Raw genomic sequence first — 27,093 nt, forward strand, 5'->3', positions numbered from 1 at the left:
ATCAATTTTTTATTTAATTACAAATTCACGCTCAAACAACCAGATTTTCTGATTTATTATAAATTGGCGTGAAGAAAAAAAGCTTCGGCAAGTACGTTAATGAACCTCATGCGGGCAAAGTGCCACAGTTGCTATTATAAGTAAAAGTCATTGTAAGCCCAAGTGAGAAATATGGCAGTTACAAGATTAGTTTCAGTCTTAAATTAATTTAGACTTAGGAAAAATCAACATAGGCTATGTTATTTTAAGTTGAAAATTGAGACGTATGCTACAGTACCGGTACTTCAGTTCACAGAATGAAAGGCTATAGGATAGCCTAGCGCCTTTGTCTAGTTGCTGCTTACCGTATTTTAGTACTTCTAATTTCAAACAGTCTAACCTATAGGCCTACTTCACCGGTTAGCCCATCGACCTACAGCTGTTTACTGATAACGTTGCTTTTTCAAGGTTTCTTGAAATTTGGCAAACCTACGATGTAAAGGTAATCGGTGAAATAAGCTAGACCAGTGTTTCTCAACCTATTTTGTCTCATGTCTCACTTTTTCTTTCAAAAAAATTGTACGCCACAGCATCAGTGGCGCCTAGTCTTAAATTCCAGCATTTGCCCACCTCTCACAAAGTGCAATAAATTTTGGCTTTTATGTCTCATAAACGGTTTTCGAAAGCCTCAAAATGAAGTGATCTATTTATACATAAAATGTTAGCTTCCTGTATTTATGATGTAGGCCTACAATTTTGAAACTCCGTATACCGGTGTCGTGAGATATAATCTGTCACCCATTATGACGTAAAATGCGTAGAATGATCCGCAGAATGCTTCATTTAGAAATGTTTGGTGACGGAAAGTCAGGTCCAGAAAATTTTTAGCCTGAATGTGCGCAAAAAGTTATTAGTTATACCTGTTGTAAGCTAAAGTACTACAATCCACAATGTACTACATCCACTATTTACTAGGACTCTCGCTTGGGGCCATACAGAAGGTTAGAAGAATCATTTGTTGAGTAAGCTAGCCACAAATTTACTGAATTAAGCAACATTAACTCTAAAATAATTCTAATTAAGGGTTAGCAGTAAGCATAGGTGGGCAGTACCGCAGGACTGTAATACCGAATTACTGTGTCGTGGTACTTTTTCAGTACCGATACCTGTACCGTCGGTATTTCTGAAAAAAAAGTACCGAATTACTTTTTTCAAGAAATTTCAGTCAGTCCCGGTACTCGGTACTTTTCGTGTGATTAATTAAAAATTTTAACAAGTATGTTTTCAAAAACACATGTTAATTAATCCTTAATACCAATTGTAGCTTCTGTTGATCTTTCATATGTTTGGACCTGGAGTAACTTGTACCGGGGCATAATAGCGACAAATATTGCATTTGTTGCATGATCTTTTACATGAAAAGTATTGGTACCGAACTACTTTTTTAAAACAGTACCGAATACCGGAACCGTCGGTAGATTTTTTGCCAATACCGGGACCGTTATCGACGGTAGCCTACTTTCAAAGTACCGACTGCCCACCTCTGCCGGTAAGTGTACTAAGCCTACCGCGTACATTACCGTACGTGGTCTTATGGCTTATTGTATGTTTTTCTTTTTATCACTCTTTTGCCAATGTAGTCGCAAAAGGAATTCGATAAAAAAAAGGAGCAAAGATGGAAAAAATCTATGGTTCCCAAATATGTGGTTCATGAGGTATTTAAACAACAGAGTTCATGAAAGGTGGGGGATGGCCGTCCACCTTAGTATGCCTACGGTATTGAACAGATTGGCGGCTACAGTTGCATTTTCGGTCAATTTCAAAGTAAAAGTTGTCAAAAGTGATTAACCTTCGTGAATCTTCCTTAAACTTGAATTCACACACTTCACAAACATTTTACCAAGCCCAACCAAAATTTCGCCAGGCCCCACGTAAAGAAACCCTGGGTAAGACACTATCAAAAGTTTATATCACACGCGGAAAACCTTCCACTTAGCGTAGGTAACGGTAGGAACGTTACAAACTTAAAAACCGTTTGTTGTCAGTAATGGTGGCCTATAAACTTCTAAGTTTAAGTAGCCTCGATCAGCTCTAGGGTAGATTTGCAATTACAATTAGGAGGTTTATCCAATGTCTTTATAACACTAAAACTTTCATTGGTTTAACTGAGCTTATGTCAAAATGTTCTCGTGGCCTCAGCAAATGCACCCTGCTGTTTCTGAGTACGGTAGCAAACTGCTATTGGTGACGTCACGTAGTTGCCGATTATATTTATTTAGAGGCAGGGTCGTATTGTATTGTTTATTTTTCATAATTGTTTGTGGGAGAGAGAGAAATAAAATGCCAACCATTATAGCGGGATAAATTAAACATTCCACCAGCAAACAATAAGCGGAAAAAAGCAGAAAACCCTGAAGGCTTAAAACGTGTAAGAATAACGGTTAGTACGATTATTAAACCCAACATAAAATAAAATTACAACGGCAAAAAATGCTCACAAACGTATGTAATAAGTCGTATAAATTTGGATACTGGATAATTTTTATCCTCGGAATGAGAAAGTCTTTGCCCAACTTAAACCCGGCGACCATTCTTCATCGTACGAGTTCGGTTACCGATCGAGCTAGCCTTTGTGCAAGTTCCAATTGCCACACATTTTATAAAATATTGCCCGAACTGCCTATAAAGTCCACGGGTTTAAGTCGTGTGAAGACTTTCCTCGGCCCGAGGATAACCATTATTATACCATATCAAGTGTTGGCTATGTGATACGAAATATGACTTCAAATAAATAATTATACCGGATTCGGCTAAAATATGATACAAAATAGCCAAGTTTTATGGAGTTCAAAATAATACATCAACATCTGCAAGTCATTGTACCATCGTTTCAGATGCAGTGTTAAAACAATTCGAGGGAGGACTGAGATGTTTAGGATTACGATAGGTGTAGGCTTCGACAGGAACGCATTTTTCCAATTTTTGTTGCTTTCGGTCACAAATTTATAATAACGTAGCGGCAAGCGCCAAGTTTCGGGCGTTTTCTTTAAGTTCTCGTTTTTCTCCTTAAATCTATAATCTTTCATTGATTGCTCTTCTTAACACACCATGGTATTTTTAACTTTGGTTCACCAGAACCACTGAACAGGAGCAAGTAGGAATTGAACACAGGCCATATTATTGCGAGCCCAGCGCTCGAACCACTCGGCTACCAAGTCAGTAAAAATAGATTCCTCTTTCCTGATGCAGAAGGCAGTGCTTCTGAATCACGAAGACGGTACATTGTCATAGCAAAAATCCAGCGCTGGTGGTAAAAACTGCAGCGGACCTACCATATTTGTTAATTGAATTCGTTGTTTGGTTCATGTTGGCTAAAATTCGCTCACATTACCGCTTTCTTGCGATTTAAGATGTGCACGTCTTTACACTGTGTCGTCAGTTTCGGTGTGTAGTATAGGCTACTCAGTGTAGACTTTTTAACCAACATTGTGCGCCATTCTCGTCTTCGGCTCACGAGCTACTTACACAACGAGCAGTCCAAAATAATAATCAACTTGAAATGAAGTTATTTTACGGAATACTAAATACTTCTATTTACGCTATGCAATATTATTGAATTATGTTTTACGCATAAAATATTTGTAGAGTTTGACATTGAAAATCTTTAAAAAAAATACGTAGAACGGCTTCAACGTATGTAAAATGAAGGAAAAATGGTGATGCATAAATATCCAAATACAGTAGTTTAAGAATGATGTGCTATCGACCGAATAATTTTCCTCGCGGCACATCCCTAAAATTCTGTGGTAACACTAGGTATACGGCGTTTCAAAACTGTAAACTCAAATTATTTGCAGTTACTGCACTTAAAATATGAGACATCTCCTTTTTAGGTGTTCTAAAGCATTTTTCAAGCTTAAAAAAATCAAAATTTATACGTTCCGCACATTTTGGTTAAGGTGGAAAAACGTAGGAATTTTTAGGAAGGCTTTTAAAAACACTTCTGCCCCTCCCCACTTGAAGGCAATCTTCAATAGGCTACGCCACTGATTAAAACGTCCTATCAAACAAAATTATTTTTTGTTTCATGTTGAATAACATAAAGAACACAAGAACCGACCATAATTAGTATGTGTCTACTAGTAACGATTACTTGGCTCCAAAGCATACTGCCTTGAATGGCACTCACGCACCTGTGAAGCAAAAGAGAAATGCGAAGTACAAGCAGAAAATTTGATAAAACAAACGGTTATATAACAAGCGAAATGTAACGTTGAAACGAAGGCAGGCCTTTCGCAACACCGGCTTTGTTTACTTGGCTGGCTCTTGCAAAACATAAAATATGAGGATTTCACGGCGTTACAAAATTGTTGTGTGGCATTTTGAAATCGTCCGCTGTTGGTTGTTGTGTTGCAGTTGGTATAAATCCTAGAATATATTCCATTTTAAGGCGTAAACAAGCAAAATTTTCTGCGTTTCGCGCATTTTGGCCGGAGTTGACAAACGTGAGGTTTCAGGCCAATGATGTCCAAAAAATCCTCCCTCAACGCCCCCTGACACAAGGTTGATTTATAGAGCACAATACATTGTATTATTACTGATAACTGGTATAAAAAAAACTTAGTACGTACCATTTGGAAATGTTCTGTAAGCGCCCTTTACCTTCCCTGGATAAATCCAGAATACCCAAATGCCTGCTCCGCCTTTGCATACAGTATATATATATATATAGTATGATACTACATTTAACGCTGCTTTGTTACACCGTAATACACCCAACACTTAATATACAGTAATATTAACTTTCTCTCGAATTCAAAAAATCGAATATAACTCATTTTTAGCTTCATCATTGTCGCCATCGCGTTCAGTCCAGTGCGTATCTGATTTGGAGTTTCCAAATAACACTTATGAACAACTCTAACCTTCTTTGTTTAAAGCTGGACGAAAAAGGGTAGGTAATATTTACGTTGTAGGTTGGCTAAAGGTGGATGTTGGCATCAACAATCAATTTCCTGTCAACCTTACCAGTGCATTGAATCTTCTTTTATAGATGTTTATAGATGCATTGATCATTATTGCAAGATCAACATAACCATTTATATACTTTGGTTTATAATTATAATAAGTAATTGGTAGAACGATAGAAACTGTCGAAATGTGATTCATGTAATTGTAAGGTAACAAATTTGATGTGGAGAAAGACTTTATTTCATTCATAAACCATTTTTTTTAAGTGTGTGAACAATTGAACATTTCAAGCTCTTTTCACATCCTGTAGCTGACTCACAATCAATTACAGACGCCATTCTTACTACGTTGTTATTCCAGAACTAGATACATCATGAATGAAACATGAACCAAACCCAGTAAAAGGATTTGACAAAACGTATTCTAAACTAAAACTAAACTAGTAAAACACTGCAGTTAACTACTTACGCTTGAAATGCCTCCTTCTTCAACTCAAAATGTATTGTGGTCAAACATGCAAGTCGAAATTGCAGTGTTAAAACAGTCAATAACAGGGCTACATTTCTCTGTTAATACATTTTAACTTCAATGTCCTTGAGACACATAGCACGCAGCCACTATTTACAACTACAAGTTTTATTATACACATGTTTTTAATTCCGTGTGTATATATGATAATTTTCTTAATATATCCCTGCCAATCATTTCACTATTAAAGTTGTATGACAATTATGGACTAGACACATACTCACATGCTCCTTATCCAGTTTATAAGATAATTAAGGGTGAGTGACTTTAAATTCTAAAGAATATACGTAAGACTTCAGCATTTAGTATAACTGATTTCAATAATTTTGAAAATTGTGTTAATAAATTATTTCTTCGTATCTTAATTTTATGGCTTTATCATATACAAAACAGCACATTACATAACTATATATATGTAAAAATGCTGGTATCAATGGCATCAAAAACTGCATTATAGTAACAGCAGTCAGCAATATACGATTTTCATATATGCACTTAATTACTCACAATATCATGTAGCTGAAACAGTCCCAGAAAATAACGCATGATATAGAAACTCTCATAAATTCTGCTTTAATGCCAAGAAAATTCCACTGCAGATAAATGTTTCAAATGTCCGGTGATATGCTGAAATATGCCTGTTTAAAAGCTGAAGTATATGGAAGAAAGTATGTGAGTATTGATCCTACATATCCATAAAAATGCAACTGAAATAATAGAGTGATCATTGCTTATAACTCACGATAACCCAATCTCCCAGCAAATCATCGTCGAGAACGAGAAGATCCATAACTCCGTCGGGATCTATCTCTTGACCTACTTCTATCTCTACGTTTATATTCCCGGTCACGATCACGTGACCTACTTCGACTTCTGTGGCGATGACTGCGGCTTCTTACAGGAGAACGACGATTTTCATCACGACTCCTGTTGCTTGGATGATATTTTCTCCTTCTTTCTTCAACCTCATGATCTCTATCAGACCTTCTTTTCATCATGGTGGTTTCATAATCTTTCCTTCTAGACTCCACCAGTTTTGACAGCTTTTCTAATTCCTCCCTTATTTGAATAAATCCAGCATGGAGTTTTCCACCAAAATGGTCTGCAAGTCTGCAGTCATTATCATGCAAGCCCAAATAAGCAGAACAGATTTCACACACTCGTAACTTCTGTTGCTGGTAAGTTGAAGCAGGCATCGAGTTCCTGTAAGCCTCCTCAGCTTCATTTTTGAGTTGCTTAACCTTTTCCACTTCTTCCAAAACAGCTTTTGATTCATCTATTTCTCCCTGCATTCCCAATTCCTCAGCTTTCACAAGTAACTTACCTATTTGCTCATTCAAGTCATGAACAGCATTCGCTTTGCTTTGTACTTCTGCACTAATTTCTGCTTGTTGTTCAGCAAGTCTTTTCTTGGAAATTTCAATTTTTTGATCCGTGTCATGAATGAAGGACTTTAAATGTTCATATGCATCAAAATCATAAAAATAATCTTTTGTTTTTTGGCTCATTTCATAATCGGCCTTTAAAGCAAGATCATGAACCTTGCGGCAGTCCCCAATGTCAGCCCGAGTACCTGCTAAAATATCATTGGGGCAGCAACCAAGGAGAAATGTTTTGCAAACTTCATCATCAGTAAACTTAACAGAATTATTTTGTGTTCCATCTCTTTGTGTGCCCATTAATTGGTCCAACATCGCTCGCATTTGTGACTGAGCAGACATTTTAGTTAGTTTTATGTAACTCCCTTTTTCATTAATTGTACCTATATATACAGTATATTAACAAATGTTACATAATTATCTTACTCAAAATGTGCTAAAGGTTAGTATAATGCAGGGCATAGTTAGTTGCACTTCAATTCCACAAAAATTAAAAAACAATACCATAGCTATGTTAGCATGAATATGATGATTTTGATCACTATATGTAATTAGCGTTGTGAATGAACAAGTATTTCATTGTTAGCAGACTAATGCTAGTAGACTTTGCAGGATGTGTACCAGGAAATTATTCAAGTTTCAGTAAATTAAATTCAAAAAATTGGCATTGTTTTCACAAGAAAGGTAGAAATCACAGCATGTAATTTTCAGCAAAGAGATGAAAAATTTGGATCAAAGTTCATACACATCTGTGAGTGCAATTAGAAAAAATAGAGCTTGGTTCACTTTTATTGTAGCAAAGAAGCACGAGATCAATGGAAAAATTGAGTAATTAATTCCTTGAAAACGATAGGATAAGGAAACAAAATGAAAAATATTGGAACAAGATCTAGATTGCACTTAATCAAGTATGGAAAACAAATGGAAACTTATTGCTTTGACTGAATTATTCAGTCCATTTTAAGTTTAATTCATGAACAATATTATTCTATTCTTGATGTGAAAATGTGTTCTCAATATCATTGTTTCTTTGATATGCTTACAAACCACAATGGGGCAAAACTGTGATTAAGAAACTTGATACTTTTTCACCTAAATTTGACGTTTCTGTTGATGTTTTATTCCCAAGTTACTTTTCTGTATACTTGTGGTTAACAATGTAAGTGCATATGTTTTCAAATTTTGCAACAAAATTTAGGGTGGTTGGACTGTTGTTTGTTTTTTTTTGTGTAGTCAGATTCATGCGTATAGAAGTGGAAACTTATATACCTGGGAAACTTTCAACACATATATGCGGATCTTACTAATTTACCAGTTTATCTTCAGTGTGGATATTTTCTAAAAACATATTTTTTGCAATTAAGATGAGGCATCAACATTTCACAATGATACACTTTTACTTCAAAAGACGTTGCAAGCATTAACTGAAGATCAAAACCAAAAGGAAAACCGATAAGCTGAAACCCGGCTACTGTGTCAATACACTACAATCATCATTCTCTCAAGTTTATTATTGACACAAGTATTAAAAATTACGAAGTTCTAATTTACTTACTTACAAGCAGTTCACGCCTGTCCAGTTTTTTTCCTTAAAAATTATTTCATAACTTTTAAATCTTACTTAAGCCACTGCTTTGGATTGGACAAATGACTTTATGCAACCAAAAACACTTTCATAGTTTTAATAAAGGATGTTATGAGACTTTTATGTTTTCAAAATAATACAATTCATCAAATTAGTCAAAATCAAATGTGTTAAAAAATTATCTGCCTGGTCAATAAAGTATGGCAGTGGCAATGCTAAATTGTGAAAGTGATATCACATTGCATGAGAAATATCATTTGCTTCGCATAAAAATAGGTCATGCAATGCGTCAATAAAGATTTGATACGATATTAATTACTAATTAGTGAATTAAGTTTTGGGAAATATTTATCAGAAAATAAGTCCGATTAACAACAATTGCAGTAAATAACTTTTTTTACATTATAACTTGCTTTTATAACATAAAACCAGAATAAGAAAGATTTTCTGGAGATATATATTGACTGGAATATTGAAATTCAACACTTTTATGAAAAAGTAACTTCTGATATTAATCTGCATTGCCAATAAACAGCAATGATACCACTGTATTACCGCAGTACAGGAAAAATCATAGAATTACTGACAGCAATGTGGCACCGACATTACATTGGAGTTAGGCTACATTTAACCCTCGGCCTGCGCTTCTGCTTAAGGCCGCAGGTCTTAAAGGGACCTGACATGCCAATCAACCTACACCTCTAATTGCGTTGCTGACTGTAATAACTAATTAGTAATTAAATTACTAGGTACGTGAACCTGATGTCAAATGTCCCTGGCTGATACTCAACAAGTATAAATGTCTTTATAAAAGATTTTGGATATTACTGTTTACTGATGGCTACGTCATTTTAAGTAAAGTAAAAAAGAATGGTACAAGCACATAGAGACAATAACATAGCTGAGCTCGAGATTGCGCATGAGAATAAGGACAACTTATTTGAAATAACTAGGCTTACCTCATCTTAGATTTGTTAGTGAGGCCCGCTGCCACACTCCTATCAAAATTTCCAATGCAGCCCTAGGGAAGATTGACTGTCGACATAATTGAAATGAACCTTTGGCTGAAATTCAACTAACGTAATTTAACATTACTAGCCTATTGGCATTTATGATGAGGACAGCAATTATTTTGTCTGTTATTCTGCAGGAAGACAACCAGCAACAATTAAAAAAAAATAACTTATTGCGTCACGAAATACATGGCTAACAAATGTTTTTCATTGGAACATTTTGCTCATGAAAATATGTAGTTAATCGAATAAAGGCAGCAACTGAGACAAAAACTTTTTGCCACAATCTGATATATTCTTCTAAGTGGTATGCGATTAACCAACATTTTTGTTTAATATTAGATAGGATTTGATTCAGGACTTCAGAATTGTATCCAACAAAATGATATATATATACGTTTAAGCGGTACGCGATATCGTCTGTGCTACCGTGACTGGGTGCCCATGCATGCATTTCCAATTTTCTTTCTACCTATTTAGAAAGCAACTCAGTTATCAAAGAAAATATCTCAATCCACTTTCAGGCATCCTATTATTTCAAGCATCCTGGTATGCCTACATCCTTTTTACTAAAAATTTTACATAGCCCCATTGACTGAGTAAATGTTACTCAAACTGTTTATCATGTGACCTATTGTGCATTATATAGTGCTGTGTCATTTAACGTGCTAGACTTTACATATCAGACCATGTTATTTTCTTCTTTTTGTCCATCAATTAAATTATTATTGTCCATTATTCAGTCTTGAAGCCCATTGTTCTTCTGAAACGAAGTTAACCCTCTTTTACCATCACATCCTGTTATAGAGCAATTCAAGTCCCATTTTATATATTTTACTCTGAAGAAGGACTGAAGTTAATCCGAAGCATTTTTGATAGTAAGATTATATTTAAAAAATGCCTATTTCTGAACTTGATGTTCTTATTGCAACACTTTGCTATTGTAAAACAATATAATCCTTCCCAAAACTAACTTGTTGTTTTATTTCTAAATCAATTATCAGGTCCTTAAGGGCAACCATTTCCTGTAAAGGCTTCACAATATGTGATATCTTGTAACGGTGGGCAACTATCAGAGAAAACGATTAACAATGACAGCATCCAGACAGCCATCCTGTTCCATAGACCATTTCCGAGTTGCTGTCTGGGTGGTAAGATTCTTTCAATCGCATATACTGTACTTAACAATGGAAAATGTCAATCCACTTTGATTCTTCTTTTAATTACAAACGTTCTGGCCATTGGATTGCGAAGATTTTATTTAGGTGAGTTGCATATGCATTCCTTCTACGTGATAAAACATTTTTGAAAATATGCTGCTTAGTTCTTATTTTAAAGTGGTTTGAATCATATATGCATTGAACTAGTTCGATACAGAGTCACGTTGTGTGGTTAGGGTAATATGCGATGTAAAATGCCTAACAGTTTGCGTGATATTTAATATGGCGCGCATGAATGTAATAAATCCGTTTATACAAATATAATATAAACCTATAATAATATGTTAATATTATAATTTGTATTATATACTTATAGTTGGTTACTTTAAACTTTGCTTGGCAGACCAAACAAAATTAGCCTGTGTAACGCTCCGCAGATTAAACCAAACTCTTACGCATTTTATGTTACATTCTTCGCTGGCCGCGTATCTAGACGTCATATCGGACAAGTCCAGCAGTGCGTAGGATTCAAAGCACTGTAAAATAAGAACTAGCCTAGGCAACATGCTTTCAAATTCTTTTCTTTGTCGCGTAAAGGAATTCATATGCAATTCACCTGAGCGAGATCTTTACAATCCTACTAGAATGGAAACTTTTCCCTGTGTCATTTATTCATTTGTGTCATTTTATTTGCAATCCGAGCAACTTCGGAGCTTTTCCCCGAAAATCTGTGAGTGACAAATGAATCAGCGTTTTTTTTGTAACAATTTACAATGCCTGCTATGGTCTTATGAAGCATAAACTCTTAACCTAAACAGGAAACAGTGCGAACACGATTCCAGGACCTCTAATAACTCCACTTTTTCACAAACGCATTATGCTAGCCTATGTGCTAAGGTTAAAATTGCGCCAAGTCACAAACATTAAAGCTGTAATTATAAGATGTTGGTGACTACAGCAAACTTGGAACAACTATAGAAATCTAACAACAATTGTTATTACGATTTTATCACAAAGTTTGTACATTTTTTTGTCATAAACGCTCTTGCCCAAGCTCTAAGTTTAGTCTATCGGATAGACTCTATCCATAATTTAACATTATCTACATTATGTGTGACCGACGCTGCACACAGTCACAGCAAAATGTGGCATACAATTGCACTGTTTGCTTTAGAAACTTGTAATTTGGAGACTTTTCCTAAAAAATGTTCTGCTATCTGTCCATGTTTGTTTTATAAAGTTTGATTTTGACATTTTTGAGATATTGTCATATTTTCATTAATTTTGCTATCTGCTGCTACCATGAGCGCATTGAAGCGTATCGTTTTCGTTTCGGCATTCACGCACAACTTGTTATCTCTTCACTCAGTCAGCTGGTTTTCTAGGCCAGCGTGGTCCAACTGCAGGCCCGCGGGCCAAAGTTGGCCCGCGAGCACCGATTTTTTGGCCCGCGAACTGATAGTCAGCTTTGATAGTCGCTATTGTTGAGGAAGAACCTCGACCGCAGATGTCACATTGATCAGCATTTAAATTTTATCAGCTAAATTTTGAACTATTCTAATTTCAGTTTTAATAAAAAAGAGAACTTTTTTCAGTTCTGATATCAATGTCACATTGTTCTTCAGTTCTAATTTAAAAACATTGGCCCGCAAGATAAAAAGTTTCTGATTTTGGCCCGCGATGAAAAGAAGTTGGACCACGCTGTTCTAGGCAATTAAGCACAGCGGGAGCGCGACGTAAAAAGAAAAACTTCTAGAAATGTATCACTTGTAGAAATACTGAATTTACACAAAATGCACTTTTTTTAATTTTGCAATTAAGCTGTATACAGTAAGCCAGATGTTTTTTCTACTAACTTGTGAAAATCCGATCAGTTTATGACGTATAGTTTTCGAGTAATTAACGATAGAAAAATTGTGTGCAGTGCAGTGGCCACACATAGTTAAAGTAGTAATGCCGCTCAGCCAGTTTAGATAGGCACGCTGCAGCACCCTTAAGAAGTTGTGAAGACTTTAGTTATGTGTAGTTTCGCTAAACGAATTTTGTTGTGTTGTTTGTACAAATGGCACAAGCGTAAACGTCAAGTGATTTTATAGTTTCATTAATTTGTTTGTAATGATTCTTTTTCTCTTGTTTCTGGGTGTTTGACGTAACATTAACTACTGAGGACTGTGCAGCAATTAGCAACGACTGTTGTTGCGGAACTATTTTGAGTTCTACTTCACTATAGGTTGCCGCATGTTTCAATCGCTCACTTCAACCTCTCGTTTAGTAATGCGTCAATGGTATTTGGCGAAAAAGAATGGTGTTTAAGCCTACTAATACCCAGATTATTTAATCCTTGTGTTTTCTAAATAGGTTATCTATTTACAAATAAGTAGATGAATAAGTGACTAAATATTTCATCAGTTCCATCAACGACTAAATAGCAGAATCCAAAAAAATACCACGGGGAATCTAACTTTCTTTATGGCAAGTTCAGTTCCGCATTTTTAACAAAAGACCATACTAACAGCAAACAAAGAGTAAGCCTATTTGTGACGCTCTATCAAAGGAGAAAACTATTGATGTACAAGCAGGGGTATCATATTTTCTTGAATTGAAACCGCGGCTACTATTTTTTTTATTTTTTCGTTTTGTGCTCCTTCTATTTTTATTACATGAAGTACCGGTAGTGTTGATAAGGTGACAATAAAATTCTGCGCTCTCTTTTGACAAAAAGGTTTTATTCCATTACTATCCGATCACTACTGTAATGTTACAACTGCTGTTTTTCGCATATGCAAGCTCTCAATGACAGCCTTTATATTACACCGAAGCGATCTCAACATTGTCTTCTGCTGCTTCTATGCGAGGGCGGCTTCCATTGTTTATTTTTAATCAAATCGCGCAGTTTCTATTTGAGGGCGGATTCTATTCAAGGGCGGTTTCTATTCAAGAAAATACGGTATGCTGGGCTCAATTGCCATACTTTTGTAGGACCATCAAACCGTTTCTTGCTTTCAAGTTCCGCAGAATGAGACAAACTAGCAGTCACCAACAATTTAAATTGAACTTATGAAAGCATCTCCAACTTTCATGCATATTATCAAACAGTTGAAAATATTATACGAATTACATAAAATTATAACAGTTGTAATTCCACATTTTGTTTATGGGAAAACGTCTGAGTATATATTGCAGTATTATTTGCTCTTCGTTCGTTCAATAGCAACCAATTTCAGTCTGTGAGATTGTGACCTACTCAACACTTTACAACTCACTGGACACGTTATCGTCTCCGTATTATAATTTAATAATGAAGAAAAAGTTTAGCATAATATAAAATAGCAATAGCGTTGGCTATTAATATTAAGCTTTTAACATATGAGAAAACCACTCAAACAATTTACCTACAATGACACAATTCGTCGGCTTAAATACACGTATCGTTGTCGTACATCCATCCATTTTTAATATAACCTTTAGCCAGTTAACGTGAACAGAGTGACTGATCGCCAGAAATCTGCTGACTACTAGCTTTGTGTAATTTTGCTCTACTGACGGATTCTGCATGTATCCTGTATTTACCAATACGTTATTCGCTTATTTAAACAATCACGTGGAATATCCAGATTGCAAATGCGTTTTGGATATTATTATCACAGCTACTAATTCAGCGTAACTATAGCATAGGTTACGCTGTCCATTTTCAACGATAGGGGATTAGGTCAAGAAAAAGGCACTCAAAAAGATTTAGATCAGAAAGAAAATTTAGGTTAAGTTTATGTTACTACAATACTTTTCAGCATAGGATAATAAGAAAATATTAAAAGTCTTTTCAAACGCAGCTACGATGTTTTCCGGTGAAATAGTGACAGCCTTTGAATATAATCATATTGGATTCAATAAAATGCAAAATGATGTTAGGCTGATTAGATTACTTCAAAATTGTTCTTCGCACATAGGTATTTTTTCTTACAAATGATGCAAGGAGTGACATCACGATCTTTGTTAAAGTGCTGCTGTTTTCTGAAGCTTATAGCATTGCAACAATTTTGCGATGCTACAGTAATTGGAAAACACAACTTACCATATACGAAATGTTAGTTCTGTTGTATTCGCTAAGGTCTGCTTATATTTAACCTTCCAAATTGGCCTGTAGCTGCCTGCGACCGATTTCTATAACTATTACTCATCTATTTGCAACTAACATGTTACAAGAATAGGCATTATTGGAATGTACTAGTGTTAAAAACATGTTACGTTATCTTTTTTGTTTTCAGTTTTAAAGATTCTTACAAATTATGTTCAAAACAGGAAATAATGTCTCTGTATAAACAATCCAAGATACAGCAAGATATTCCATACTACCGGTTACCAATTCAACATAAGAAAAGCTTGTTGGAAAACTACTTAGCTTTACTGGTTCCTCGTTTGCAATTCAAGTTCTCCGTTTACCTTGAAACTATGAAACATATTTCTATTTTCGTTACTGTTGTCCGAAGTCGTCCCTTGTAAAAAGGCCTTCAACTTGATAACAATATAATAACAATCTATAGCAGCTCACAGAAAGCGTTGGTTACATTTTACATCAACCCATCATCTGCGTGTAAGTTGTATAAGTTTGATTAAAAAAGTAAAAGCTTGTGCAAATAAAAGCCAAACACAATAAAGTCATGATTGGCGAACATTTCTGACAGTAATTCATTTTTAGTCTTAAGTATAGGTCTTCGGCAGAAATGGCCCCTGGTATGGGAGAAGCGGTTCCCTTTACCAACGTTGATGCTCCTCCTGAAATCTATGGCAATAATCGGATTTTTCAAGCGCCAGACCCACCGTAAGAATTCTTATGAAGGTTCTATTAATTACATAAAATGTTTTCAACTCCTGTATTACCTCATGTTTAATTTTTATTACAAAAATTAAATAAAGCATTTTAATATCCTTAATTTTTATATGAAGAAATTTCACCCCTGAAACTGAAGAGGTTTATGGGCGGATAATCGCTGCAGCTTTCCAAGAGGAAGGAAATCGCGACGTGGAAATGCATTGGCATCAACAGGCCACAATAGAAAACGACTACGATCAAAATGCATACGAGGCAATTGACGAAGATGACGTAGAAGAGATAGAAACGGAAAACCTTAACTGTGTTAACGAAAGTGACGACGATGAGGAAAGTGTTGAAGAGCAAGAAGAATATTAATAACCTGATGCAGATGTTTAAATTTACAGAAGCACTTATCAATTATCATATACATATATTACTTTGTACATACTATAGCCTACATTTATTATAAGCATTTTGCGCCACCAACCAGTTCAGTTTTTCTAAAACGTTTTTTAAAAACTCAAACCTAAGCAAATTCTTGGGCGCCCATTGCGCACATGGCAAGCATTTCTAAAATAACCTTAAAGACTGTTAAAATTCTCCGATATGGCCAACAACACCACAAATATTAGCAGAAAATGTGGCAGTTGAAACTGTGGTGACAAAAAAGTTAAATGGTGTTATTGTCAAGGTGATGAAGAAATTGGCAAAGCGTTAGACAATAAGTGAATAAGGATTATATACATCGGAAGCGCTGGCGTACTTAGGGTGACCATTGGGATTGGGCCAAGGCCTCCCTTACGAACCAATTTTTTGGGTCGTAGACGTTTTTATGTCTTCATTTATCGTTCAGCTCGGACATATATTTTTTATACGCTCTTTTGTATAGTCTATTTATAAATTTTCAATGGCATTGAATTTTTCTCCTGGGGAAATTGTTGTTTTAAAGTATGCTAGGCTTTTGAGTTAGAGGTCCATACATCCATGTGGCAGAGTCGTAACCAAATCATCAAACTCGAGTCGTAAGTCAATTCAGTTACCTTTAAAACTGAAGTCGAGTCTTTCGGTAAACGTGACTCGAGTCAAGTAGAGACATTTAGTAAATAAGATTCGAGGCAATTTGTATTCGAAACCAAGCCTAACAGAAGGCAAAAATACCGTAATTTTATCAACCAAAAAACGTTTAATGTTATTTCAAATTTTGTTTATTTTATTTCACTGTACGTGTTTGTAGAGAAATGAATTTATTTTAAGTTACACTTTAATGTATTTGCATCAACGAAAAGAAATTCGTTTCACTCTTATGCAGGAACGTGTCGACTCGCTGACTCGAGTCATTACGACTCAGCCATTTGGTCATGTCAGTCATGTGGTCATTAACCAAGCTTCTCCTTCCGTCTCCGCTGCACTATACTGATTTTTAAAGATTTTATTGTTATGAAATTAATAATTAGGCTAATTTGTGTTTTTTATTATTTTATACAGGTAGCTATAGCATACATTTTTTTTCCAAAATTAATAACAATTTCATGCAGAATTTCTTTACTTACGCGTAAACAAAATGTATAGTATGAAAGCTATGTGTAGTATGTCATTAGAAAAAGTCGTAAGATGGGTAGATTATAAATCACTTGTTATCTATAGTATACCTCATGATATAGAATACATTAAACATATGAAGAAATTCATACCTATGGAATTGTGTTTGTTATAGCCTAATCAAAAAAAGTTATATAAATTCATAAGAATTCTTGCAAGTTTGAATAATTTAATGTCTGTGTAAAGTATTTCAAATAAATTGGTATAGCCTAAACGCTAATACTGTATTTTCCAGTTTAGCTTAAATAAATTCAAATCCAGTATCTTTTGTAAAAAGTGCAAGTATGTATGCTAATATATATTTTCAACGTTCAAATAAAAGTTTTTATCTACTTTTTGATAGTTGTCTGATTTTTTTGGTAATTACTTGCAAACATTTCTCCCTTATCACATTTTGGTTTTGTTTGAATTGCTATGAAACTTTCCATAGATAAATAAGTTACACTTATTACACTAAGAAGGCGAATATGGCAAGTTGACTGTGTAGAGCACAAACCTTATCTGGGGGCGAAGTAGCGCTACACTTTAGACATTTTCCTTTAATATCTCTCCTTCCTGCTTAATTTACATTCCTTCGTTTATTACTTTTCTTTATATACCCTGGCGTTTTCCACTTCGTTCACTACCTTACTTTACGTTACGTTTATCAGTTTGCAAATAAAGTTTAATAACTTTTTATTTCTCGGCCAACATGCTTCTAAGACAAAATAACTCATATAGTTGTGCTTCCTGAGAAGAACTTGTAACTCTAGAGATGCATTTACTATACTCTTCCTTTCGACATTAAAAAATGGTGTACATTTGATGTGTAAGGATAAGGCAGTCTTGTCTTCATAATAATCATAAACCTCAATCCTGAATATTTTTCGGCGTGATATAATACGCCCTCAACATAACTCGACGTTCCAGGCCGAAGCATCCATGCGACTGCCGGTATATATTTGTTTGCTAGATTCATTGATGGTATAAATCCGCCTTCATTAATTATCATCCTCGCTAAAATATTTTGCGGTTAATAGTAGGCTACTTCATAAACTTCGGAACTCCTCTATATCACGGACATCCATTCACAGGTCTCAGCTGTAGATTTCGATAAACAAACTTTTAAAGATACCTGTATATTTTAGGTATTGGGTAGTGAAAAAATGTTTTAACGCTGGTGAGTGTGGGAAAACTACTTTCAATGTGCATTTATTTATAGTAAAGCGGTAACTCAAAAAGAAAGCGAGAGCATATGAAGCTTCAAAAATTAAAATTGCCTACCAGTTCATACAGGAGCGAGCAAATTTCTGAATCAAAAATAGTCAAATGCCTTCATACCAAAAATACGGATTTTATTAAACAGTATAATGTAACGACGTCCGAGGAATACTTTACAGAGAAATGATATAACTAGAAAGAACACAGTAATGTTTAGTCCCCGATGCTGTCTTCCGTGGTAGTGCGCGACAATGTTCGATGTTTAGGTAAATCTTGGTGGCTGTGCTGACTAACGTTGCTCCGCAGGATGGCCGATTCTACAAAATATTGTAAAACGTCCGTTTTTACGTTAATTTTATTGCTTTAATTTATTATATCAGCACAAACCGTCGTCTCTGGAGTCAGAGTCGTCTTCGTTGTCCATATTTTTTGGAAGAAGATTCTCAGGGTTAAAGAGGTCCATTGGTTCTCCTATGATGCCGACTCTAATACTTTATAAAATGATGTAATATTTTATCATTTTCCTTGTAAATAAAAGCTTAACAACGGAGTAGAGATACACTTACAGCTGTGACTCTTGCCGAGGCAGATATCGTTATAACAAAGCAGTAGGTATTAATAACATAACCTTCAAGTGTTTTTCCAGTGGTTATAAAAATTGTTTGACGTTTTGCAAAACTGAGTAGCTTCAATAATATTCAACAATAAATCAAGCGTAACAAAGCGACAGTATTTGTAAGGTAAAAACGATTTTCTGATTGGAAAATATTGAAAATTTAGCGTCAATATCTCACTTTTCCAATGGATAAAAGTCTTCTTGAGGTAAGGATTCGGATTTTAAATCCGGTTTGTTTGCTGACTGTCCCTTTTGTTCATTTTGCATTTTGATGGCCGATTTAAAAAGATGTTCAGCTTCTTCGTGTGGTAAAGGAAGTAGGGAAACGACAGCTGACGATCGTTGGCTGAAAAAGTACAAAATAAGCGTTTAATCTGGTTATTGTTAGTGGGAGGCATTACCTATATAAAAATCAACACTGCAATACAGAATACAATCGTATTCTCTTTATTCGATAATTGTAACAAGCTATGGGCGGAACTACCTTGTAATTTATATAAAATAATATTCGCTACGCAAAAACGAAAACGCTCTCACTGAATAGCTTTCATTATGGCTGGTCTTCTCCCATATTGCCTTCTATGCTGAGCCGGAGTTAGCTTCTTGACTTGCGGGAGTTTAACGGAAAGTAACTCTTCAACTCTTTCAGCTATTGGTTTGCTTGGGTCCCTGATATCTGTTAATTACATTTAAATTTGTCCTTACACTTAGTCTAAAATAGATTCCTGTTTTGTGCAGAAAACGTGAAGTTTTACAGAAACAAAAAGCTGGAAAATCTATTGAAATTTTTCGTTACTTAAAACAAGCACGTACACTGTTTTGAAGATTTATTGGCTTCGCTGTCTGACGATTCGTGTCTAGTTCGTCTTATGGCAGGGTTGTATATTGAAGATCTCAGCATATCACCAACTTCCATGCGTATTCGAGCATACTCGCGCCGACGAAATGTGATCCATATCAGAATGGTACAAAATTCATAAAGATCTTCGTACATCTTTTTGTCTCTGAATAGACAAAAATAAAAATAAATCACATAAATACAACACGTCTCGAAAAGCAATGCAGTTTTTCAAACAGTCAAATTAAGTTAAAATTCAAAATATGAGTGATTCAAAAGCACCGTAATGTAATAATTTCGTTATATGCTATAAACCTCAGACATTTTGGTATATAATGACAGATAGCATGATTAGGGTTAATCAATTTTCCAAGCGTTTGCAACATGTGGTTTACCTGTGCGTAGAAGATACCCTTTGTTTGCCACAGCCCATATGATGCTGCTTTTCTAAACCAATTCCTAGCAGCAATACGCAGTAAGCTTGGCCAAGATGCTTTTTGGTAACTGCCAACTGTTTTTGGATATCGAGCATTGCTTGTATTTCAGCTCTACATAAATGAAATTTGCATCAAAATCAAACTTGTTGCACTACTATAATGGACTACTTTAACGGAAATGAGTAAAAAATACCAAGGTCTACATCTTATAACGCAGTAAGTTTAAAAAAAGTTTGAACTAATTCATGAGTTTTACAATTAACCAGAAGTAAATGTCTTTACACTCTGTTCTGCATAATTAAGTAAAAACATTTTCAAACTCACTTGCTTGGTTCCAAATAACTTGTTTTATGAGGACGTTTCTGTTGCTCTATACCTTCAATAAAATAATTGAAGTACTGCAGCAAAGTAATCAGGAACTTGTCAAACTGGTTTGTATCGAAGAGTTCTCTGTAATAGTAGTTTAGAGTTGGTAATGGAAGCTGTAAGTTAACAAAGCCAAGTCCGAAGGTGCAAAGAAATCTTATGTTGAAAACATGTCACCGTTAATTCCATGAAAAGGTACTTACCTAAAATAAGGAGAAACTTTTAAAATCTCTCTCTCACTTTCTAAATGAGACAATGCAACGGATTTTACATCATACAAAGTAACATTTGAGTTATCATTGCGAAATACACCAAGCCTTGGGGATGTCCGGTGCCCTGTTCCACGCCCAACCAAGCGACCGTTTGCACCCGGATTTCCACCAGAGGATGTAAGAAGACCGTGCATGGACTTGCTTGGTGTAGCTCTAACATGTTCAGTAACATTTGTAGACACTTTTGTTAGTTGAACACTGATCACATGAATCATTAACAGATTATTGGAAACAACCTGTCCTTAAGAAAGTTTGGAAGGTGGATTACGCCAAAGTTCCCTCTGCTCCTTTTTTTTCTGTCAATTCCATCCATTCCAAAGTCACTGAAATTATGTTTACTGTATAAATTTCTCAAAAAGTTATATTGACAAAAATTTACCAATGTAACGCTAAAATCACATATTAGATAACACTTAAAACTAGTCTTTAAAAAAAATTCAGTCAATCACCTGACAAACTCCAAAGTGTTTGCTTGTGAATTCCACTCATAGTGACCCTTGTGAATAGGAATTGATACCTTAAGAATGTTGGTAAAATTATTTGATTCTTAACCCTTAGTACAATAGATGAATTATGCATATACGTTTATGACACATTAGCTCATCTAGTGCAAGCAATACTCAACGGTAATTCGAAGAATTGTTATCACAAGGTGATTTGCAAACAAATTGACTGCCAATGTTAAAGTTTTGTGAAACATTGACTGTTTATTACTGCTAGAATGACTGCACACTTTTTGGAGTTTGCTACCAAGACTTTTTAATTCAACGTTTTGCTGGCAAACTAGCAAGACCTTTGGCATGTCAAACAGCCAAAAAAACATCACTAGCAAGAAGCAACTATTAAAAGGTTTGAAACTACTAATGCTTGTTGATGAAAAATTTTTTCAAATTGGGTTATAATGCTTGGCGTCCAAAGATAAACTGCTTTTTGACCTCATGGCAGTCAATGTGTTGATGTGGTTGGTAGATATATAGGTTAGATTATGATAGAATATTTAATAGGGTTTCAAAAAGTAATTTATTCAATTATGTATGGTAACATGAGAGTTGGTTAGTAAGTAAATTTGCCTTTTATATGAAAGCCAATAATTAATAATCAATATACATGTCATTAGTATACTGGAATTTATCATACATTTAGATTAATACTGAATTTTTTTACCATATTTCCTTTTGTATTTAAGCACCTCTTGTGAAATTAGATTGTCTTTTCTTTGTAAAACTTAATGTAGAGCAGATTCTGAATGAAAAAATTGTACAAACATTAGGAAAATTACACCTGCGAGATGTACCACCTGCTGCAAGATGTTTATAACGCCATAGCAACTCATGATCTGACCCTTTTAATGGATAACAAGAATACTAAGTTGGGCAACACCAGAGAAGGATTACAAAATGTAATTGTGCCACATGAATTAACGAGTAAGACGAATGGTAACACAGAACGAATGCTAATGTTTTGCAACATGACCAGTCTGTATATTGGAAATACTTGATTCCAACATTAAGACATCCATACATAAACTTGGCGGTCACTGGACAGAACAGCATCAAACGAAATTCAAAAATTGAAATTGCATCATTGAAAAACGTGTGGGCTTGTACAATCGATGAAGTTGAGTCAGACCATCATTTGGTCCAGGAATTAATTTGTGACAGAAAAAACTTAACCAATACTCAGTCAGTGAAGCCATAAATATTCAGTTAAAAAGCTTTATGACTATAAGACATACAAAAAAAAAGCAACTAGCACTGTGCAAAAGATTTAATGTATTCGAGGCAGCAAAAGATGAGATGTGGGCGAGTAACGGATTTAGTTGTTCAGGAATGCGGTGAGTGAGAGTGCAGAGGAGACCATTGGTAGGGGAAATTAAAAACACACAGAGAACAATGGACACAATAAATAAAAGGTAATTGATACACAAAAAGAAAATATTAAAGAAGTACAGAAATCAAGCAAAGGTTAAGGAAGAGAATCAGAGATTAAAAAGTGAATATCAGGAAAAATATTGGAGAGTAAAAAGGAGCAGCAAAAGAGACAAAAAGGAGTGGTTTGAAAGTGGTTCAAATTCGAGTCGAATGTGCCAGTATAAGTTTAAAATGGGAATGCTTTGGAAACTGCAAGGAAATAATCAATGTGCTGGTCACAGCACTTCAAGGAAATCCTCAACCAACCAGAACCAGAAAATTCATTTCAGTTTCACCTTGATGTTGTTAGGGAGCGTTTTTTATAAACATGGAAAAGATTATAGTTGAGGAATCAAAATGGCACTTAAGTCCTTAAAAAGCAACAAAAGCATTTATGCTAATGAAATGTGGTAAAGCACCTCGAGCGAATTGCCTGTAAGCTTATTAAGTATAACATAAATAATGCCTTTAGAAAATTGCTTGAAAAGACCACATAGCGAACAAAGAAGGTCAGGTATCCTTTACTTTTTCATTCCTACAGCAGGATCGAGTATTGAGGAATTTTTATTTCATAATTTTTTTTCTACAACCTAATAACCCCTTCCCCTCCAGGCCTTCAAGTCAGCGTGAAAATGTACAATGGACCCTGAAGTTCTTAAACTTGCCAAGTCAAAACACCTAAAGGAACGATTGTGTTTGAAAGGAGATAACGTTTAGCAGGTCATATCTTACAGATGTTCTATGTGTGTCCCGTGGAGTAACTTTGAGATATGCCATTAGCTACAGATGATTAGCACGTATACTACTGAATGTATCTATTGATTATGTAGCCTACTCTGTTGCTAACATTTTCATTTATTTGCGTCTACTATGCAAGCGCAAAACCACAGGATGCCTTTGTATGTACTTGACCTCAATTACTCAAGTTATGACATCAACTGGTTGTGCACTTGTACACTACACATATTTATTTCATATAGCCTAAGCAGTAGGCACTTAAGTCTTATAGGAAATAAAAGAGGACATGCTAAAAACCTGAAAGGGCTGAAATTGAAAATAATATTTCCCAACTACTGTCTAGGGCTCTAGGCCTATTTTCTTTGTTTCAGCTTTTTCAGCCCTTTCAGGCTTTTAGTGAGATCCAATAAAAGCTTCCTTTCCTTTGATAGGCCTATTATAAAAGTCGATTTAACCAGGTTAACCTACTGTAGAATCCCTATAGGCTACTGCTTGACTGCTATACCTGTATGCTGGAAAGTTTGTATGATGCGCTGGATATCTCCTGTGCAGAAATTTGGCTTCTGTGTCAATTTTCTGACACAGAATTGTCGTTTTGCCCTATATATTCTATCGATATCATAAGTGGTACGTTGGCGCAAATTTCAGCATATCATTTATTGGCGCAATTATCTGGGGCACTGAAAGTAAACTTTCCAATCAGCCAGTAGCCTATATAGGGCTGTACAATGGGCTAGCCTAGCATCTAAGTTTTAATTTCTAAAAATTTAAAACAAGATTAAGCAAGGCATACGCTACACTAAAGGTTTCTTACCGATGTATAACAACTTGGTACCGTACGTACAGAGCATTGCAGGACAAATGTAAACTAGGCCTACTACCTTCGTGTCGATTGTGGAAAAAGCGAACAGCAAACAAAATTCCAATAAAAGCTAGTAACTAAAAAAATACCCTAGACCTAATTTTCAAGTTGTCTAAGTATATACAAATTTCAAAATGCGTCAGCGTAAAACTAGGCTATAGAATAACATCATCACGCAGTCAGGTTCCCGCACTCAGAAGTTGAAGTAGGCTATACAATATACATAAAGGTTGCTGTAGGCTTCCATCACAGATGACCTGCTTCCATGTTGCCAAAGAAACAAACGTGTTTCCGTATATTTTTTATGAAAACTTGTTTGTTGTTTTGCCACAGATACTACATTAAGAAGTAAGGATATTAGCGTAATATCAATGGTATTGCCAAAACAAAGACACAAGAGTTTAATTGGGATAATGAAATATAGTATTTATTAGAATATATAAATATGGTAATAAATGAAATAATTTTTATAATACTATGGCACAACATACAATCATGTTACATGTCGTGATATAAGAGTACCATATTTTTATCATTCTAAAGGAGGATATTTTACGCCCTCAAATGCTTGCAGAGTGACATACATTTAAGGTTGCTTTGCTTTAAGAAGAAGGTAAACAATTACTTTTAAACCCAAATTTAAAATTCCTGCATTATTGATCCCACCTAAAAAGCGCAGAGCGCAAACAAATTGAGTTTATAAAACGATTTTGAAACGTCGTTAACCAGTCTACCAGAAAAGCACTTGCAGATAAACAACGGTTTTCAGATTCCTGAAAACAACTCAGCGGAATTGCAACGATTAGGCTATAACTTCCAACACGGCAAAATTTTCAATTTTTCATTTATCCACTTGCTTTTCTTATAACCACTGTGCTAATTGATAAAAAAGAACTAGACATTTGTCCTGCTCTAAGCTTATCTTTAAAAACTACTACATCAAGCAAATATCGTCATAGACTTTGAATGTAACAACATTTGTCATCCGTGACAACACAATGTGACGTTTACCATCATGCTGCCACACACTCGAATAAAAGCCTATTGCCTTGGCGTCAAATTCATTTCCTGAATGCTTTTGGAGTTCAACATAAGAAAGCCGTAATATGTCTAAAAAAGTAAAGAAACACAACATTGGCCTACACGTACATTTGTTGGCCAGATGCTGTCAATTCGAATTAAAGATATTAGCAAAAATCTTATTACCAAAAGGAAGGACAGTTTGGGATTTTAACGCGTCCTCGGAGCATAAATCGATCGTCATGAAGTAGGAAGACTAATCTTCTATAAGGAGAACGTAGGCCTATAGTACCAGTATATGCGGTGATATATACCAGGATGTGATTGTTTCTTTAGGTCAGAATTTCCGTGGAGAAATTATATGTATGGTATCTATCAAAAATATAAACAAACTTTGAAAATTTATTGTTCTTCAACATTGAAAAAACTAACAAAAAGAAGTCTGTAGGCCTACTGTAAAAGATAGCCGAACCAGCCGATTTCCATCAAGAAGTGTCACGTGACAGTCATGCTAATTCAAGCTTTTTTAGTGAACAAAAGATTTGATCGGTCAGGGTCACCAATCTACAAAAAAAATAAACTGAACCTACTAAAACGCTTTAAAAATGTTCCGTTGTCTTTGCGATTGGTAAAATAAAGAATTTAGTTTCATCCAACTGTATAAGATTCGGGTCTCTAAGAATAAGAAAAGTATTTAATATTTGTGCATATCAGCCTGTATTTAGGTTTGTGTTCCATTGGGCACATGCGTACTACCGATATATTACCAACTGGGCAAAGAACACAGCGTCACACTAATTCTAGGAAAATGAGGAATCACGAAATATTGGTATTGAATTATTTTAGTTTTTTATAACGATAGATAATGTGCAGAAACGGTGATGCATAAAACTCGTAATGGTATTTCCAATGAATGCATTGCATTGGCATCGAATTCGTATCTTTTTGTATAAGTTTGCAATTTAAGTTAAATGTCGCCGGTAAAGTGCAATACCAATCTCGATAAAAGTTGAAAAATTATTCCCCAACTCCTTACTTGCCATGAGTTAGTACAGTAGAAGACGCTTAATAAATTCACAAATAAAAACGTAAGCTACCTGCTGCATCCACTCTACCTGAGAACGAAATTTTACATAAAAATTACGCCGGTTAATAAATGCTGTACAAATTTCATTTTTCTAATTTATAATTAGGTATTTTTCATCAGTAAAAATTGAATTAATCTTATGCAAGTTGCCTTTTGTGAACAAACAATCAGCTTTTGTTCGTTGCGGATTAAAAGTCTTACAATTATGAGCAAACGATAATCATGTCTTAACCGAACAATTTTAGTATCGCATATTATGCCATTCTTATGTTGCGATTATTCCTTTTCCCAACGCCCAAGTCACCTATGAGTAGGGTTACCATATTTTCGTGGCCTAAAATCCGGACACTCTTTAGTGCCCACTAGCGGTTTTTAAAATGAGGTATGAACACATTGTCTGTCAATATGACGTCACACTAGCAATGCTTTGCCTATCCATTGTATACCGGAGTGGATTTTTGAACATAGTGTCGTGAATTCACTAGGCTATTTGGCCATCTCTTTTTTTACCTCTGGTCAGGCATTCCATATTTTTGTGCTTAAAAAACGGGACGACGCTTCAGAACAACGAGCCTTATCAGATAAATGTGGTTCATATTTTACTAAGAGTATGAAACTATATTGGATTCCTATCGTCAGGGACAACTAAAGTAGTAAGACACTAAGAAAAACTATAATAATGCATTTTACTTGGAAACAAAACAATGTTCAAGCATTTGT

The 27,093-nt window shown here is 35.1% G+C and overlaps 4 protein-coding genes across 5 annotated transcripts; 1 reads left to right on the forward strand and 3 right to left on the reverse strand.

Annotated features, from left to right (window-relative positions):
- Positions 1-36: 36 nt before the first annotated feature.
- LOC143462370 (uncharacterized) lies at positions 37-4,731 on the reverse strand. Its single transcript, XM_076960506.1, has 2 exons — positions 4,611-4,731; positions 37-4,407 (listed from the first exon to the last, which is right to left on the reverse strand). The coding sequence occupies exons 1-2, from the start codon at positions 4,688-4,690 to the stop codon at positions 4,119-4,121; spliced, it is 369 nt and encodes a 122-aa protein (XP_076816621.1). The 5' UTR covers positions 4,691-4,731; the 3' UTR covers positions 37-4,118.
- An 839-nt stretch (positions 4,732-5,570) lies between these two features.
- LOC143462359 (putative RNA-binding protein Luc7-like 2) lies at positions 5,571-7,298 on the reverse strand. Its single transcript, XM_076960496.1, has 2 exons — positions 6,221-7,298; positions 5,571-6,127 (listed from the first exon to the last, which is right to left on the reverse strand). Exon 1 carries the CDS (start codon positions 7,197-7,199, stop codon positions 6,243-6,245), a length of 957 nt encoding a protein of 318 aa, XP_076816611.1. The 5' UTR covers positions 7,200-7,298; the 3' UTR covers positions 5,571-6,127; positions 6,221-6,242.
- A 7,531-nt stretch (positions 7,299-14,829) lies between these two features.
- Positions 14,830-17,141, forward strand: LOC143471285 (uncharacterized). Its single transcript, XM_076969722.1, has 3 exons — positions 14,830-15,206; positions 15,312-15,434; positions 15,560-17,141. Exons 2-3 carry the CDS (start codon positions 15,337-15,339, stop codon positions 15,801-15,803), a joined length of 342 nt encoding a protein of 113 aa, XP_076825837.1. The 5' UTR covers positions 14,830-15,206; positions 15,312-15,336; the 3' UTR covers positions 15,804-17,141.
- A 1,046-nt stretch (positions 17,142-18,187) lies between these two features.
- LOC143471063 (protein phosphatase 1 regulatory subunit 36-like) lies at positions 18,188-24,418 on the reverse strand. Of its 2 annotated transcripts, none has more exons than XM_076969404.1 (12): positions 24,219-24,418; positions 21,921-21,998; positions 21,206-21,273; positions 20,993-21,079; positions 20,688-20,909; positions 20,443-20,568; positions 20,077-20,229; positions 19,657-19,847; positions 19,381-19,519; positions 19,022-19,189; positions 18,615-18,718; positions 18,188-18,544 (listed from the first exon to the last, which is right to left on the reverse strand). In XM_076969404.1, the coding sequence occupies exons 2-12, from the start codon at positions 21,921-21,923 to the stop codon at positions 18,441-18,443; spliced, it is 1,365 nt and encodes a 454-aa protein (XP_076825519.1). In that variant the 5' UTR covers positions 21,924-21,998; positions 24,219-24,418; the 3' UTR covers positions 18,188-18,440. The 2 variants fall into 2 exon arrangements, with proteins under 2 accessions (XP_076825519.1, XP_076825529.1); XM_076969414.1 differs by lacking the exon at positions 24,219-24,418 and adding an exon at positions 23,910-24,191.
- Between the last annotated feature and the right edge of the window lie 2,675 nt (positions 24,419-27,093).

Source organism: Clavelina lepadiformis, chromosome 1, assembly GCF_947623445.1.
Source record: "Clavelina lepadiformis chromosome 1, kaClaLepa1.1, whole genome shotgun sequence".
In the NCBI taxonomy this organism is placed as follows: domain Eukaryota; kingdom Metazoa; phylum Chordata; class Ascidiacea; order Aplousobranchia; family Clavelinidae; genus Clavelina; species Clavelina lepadiformis.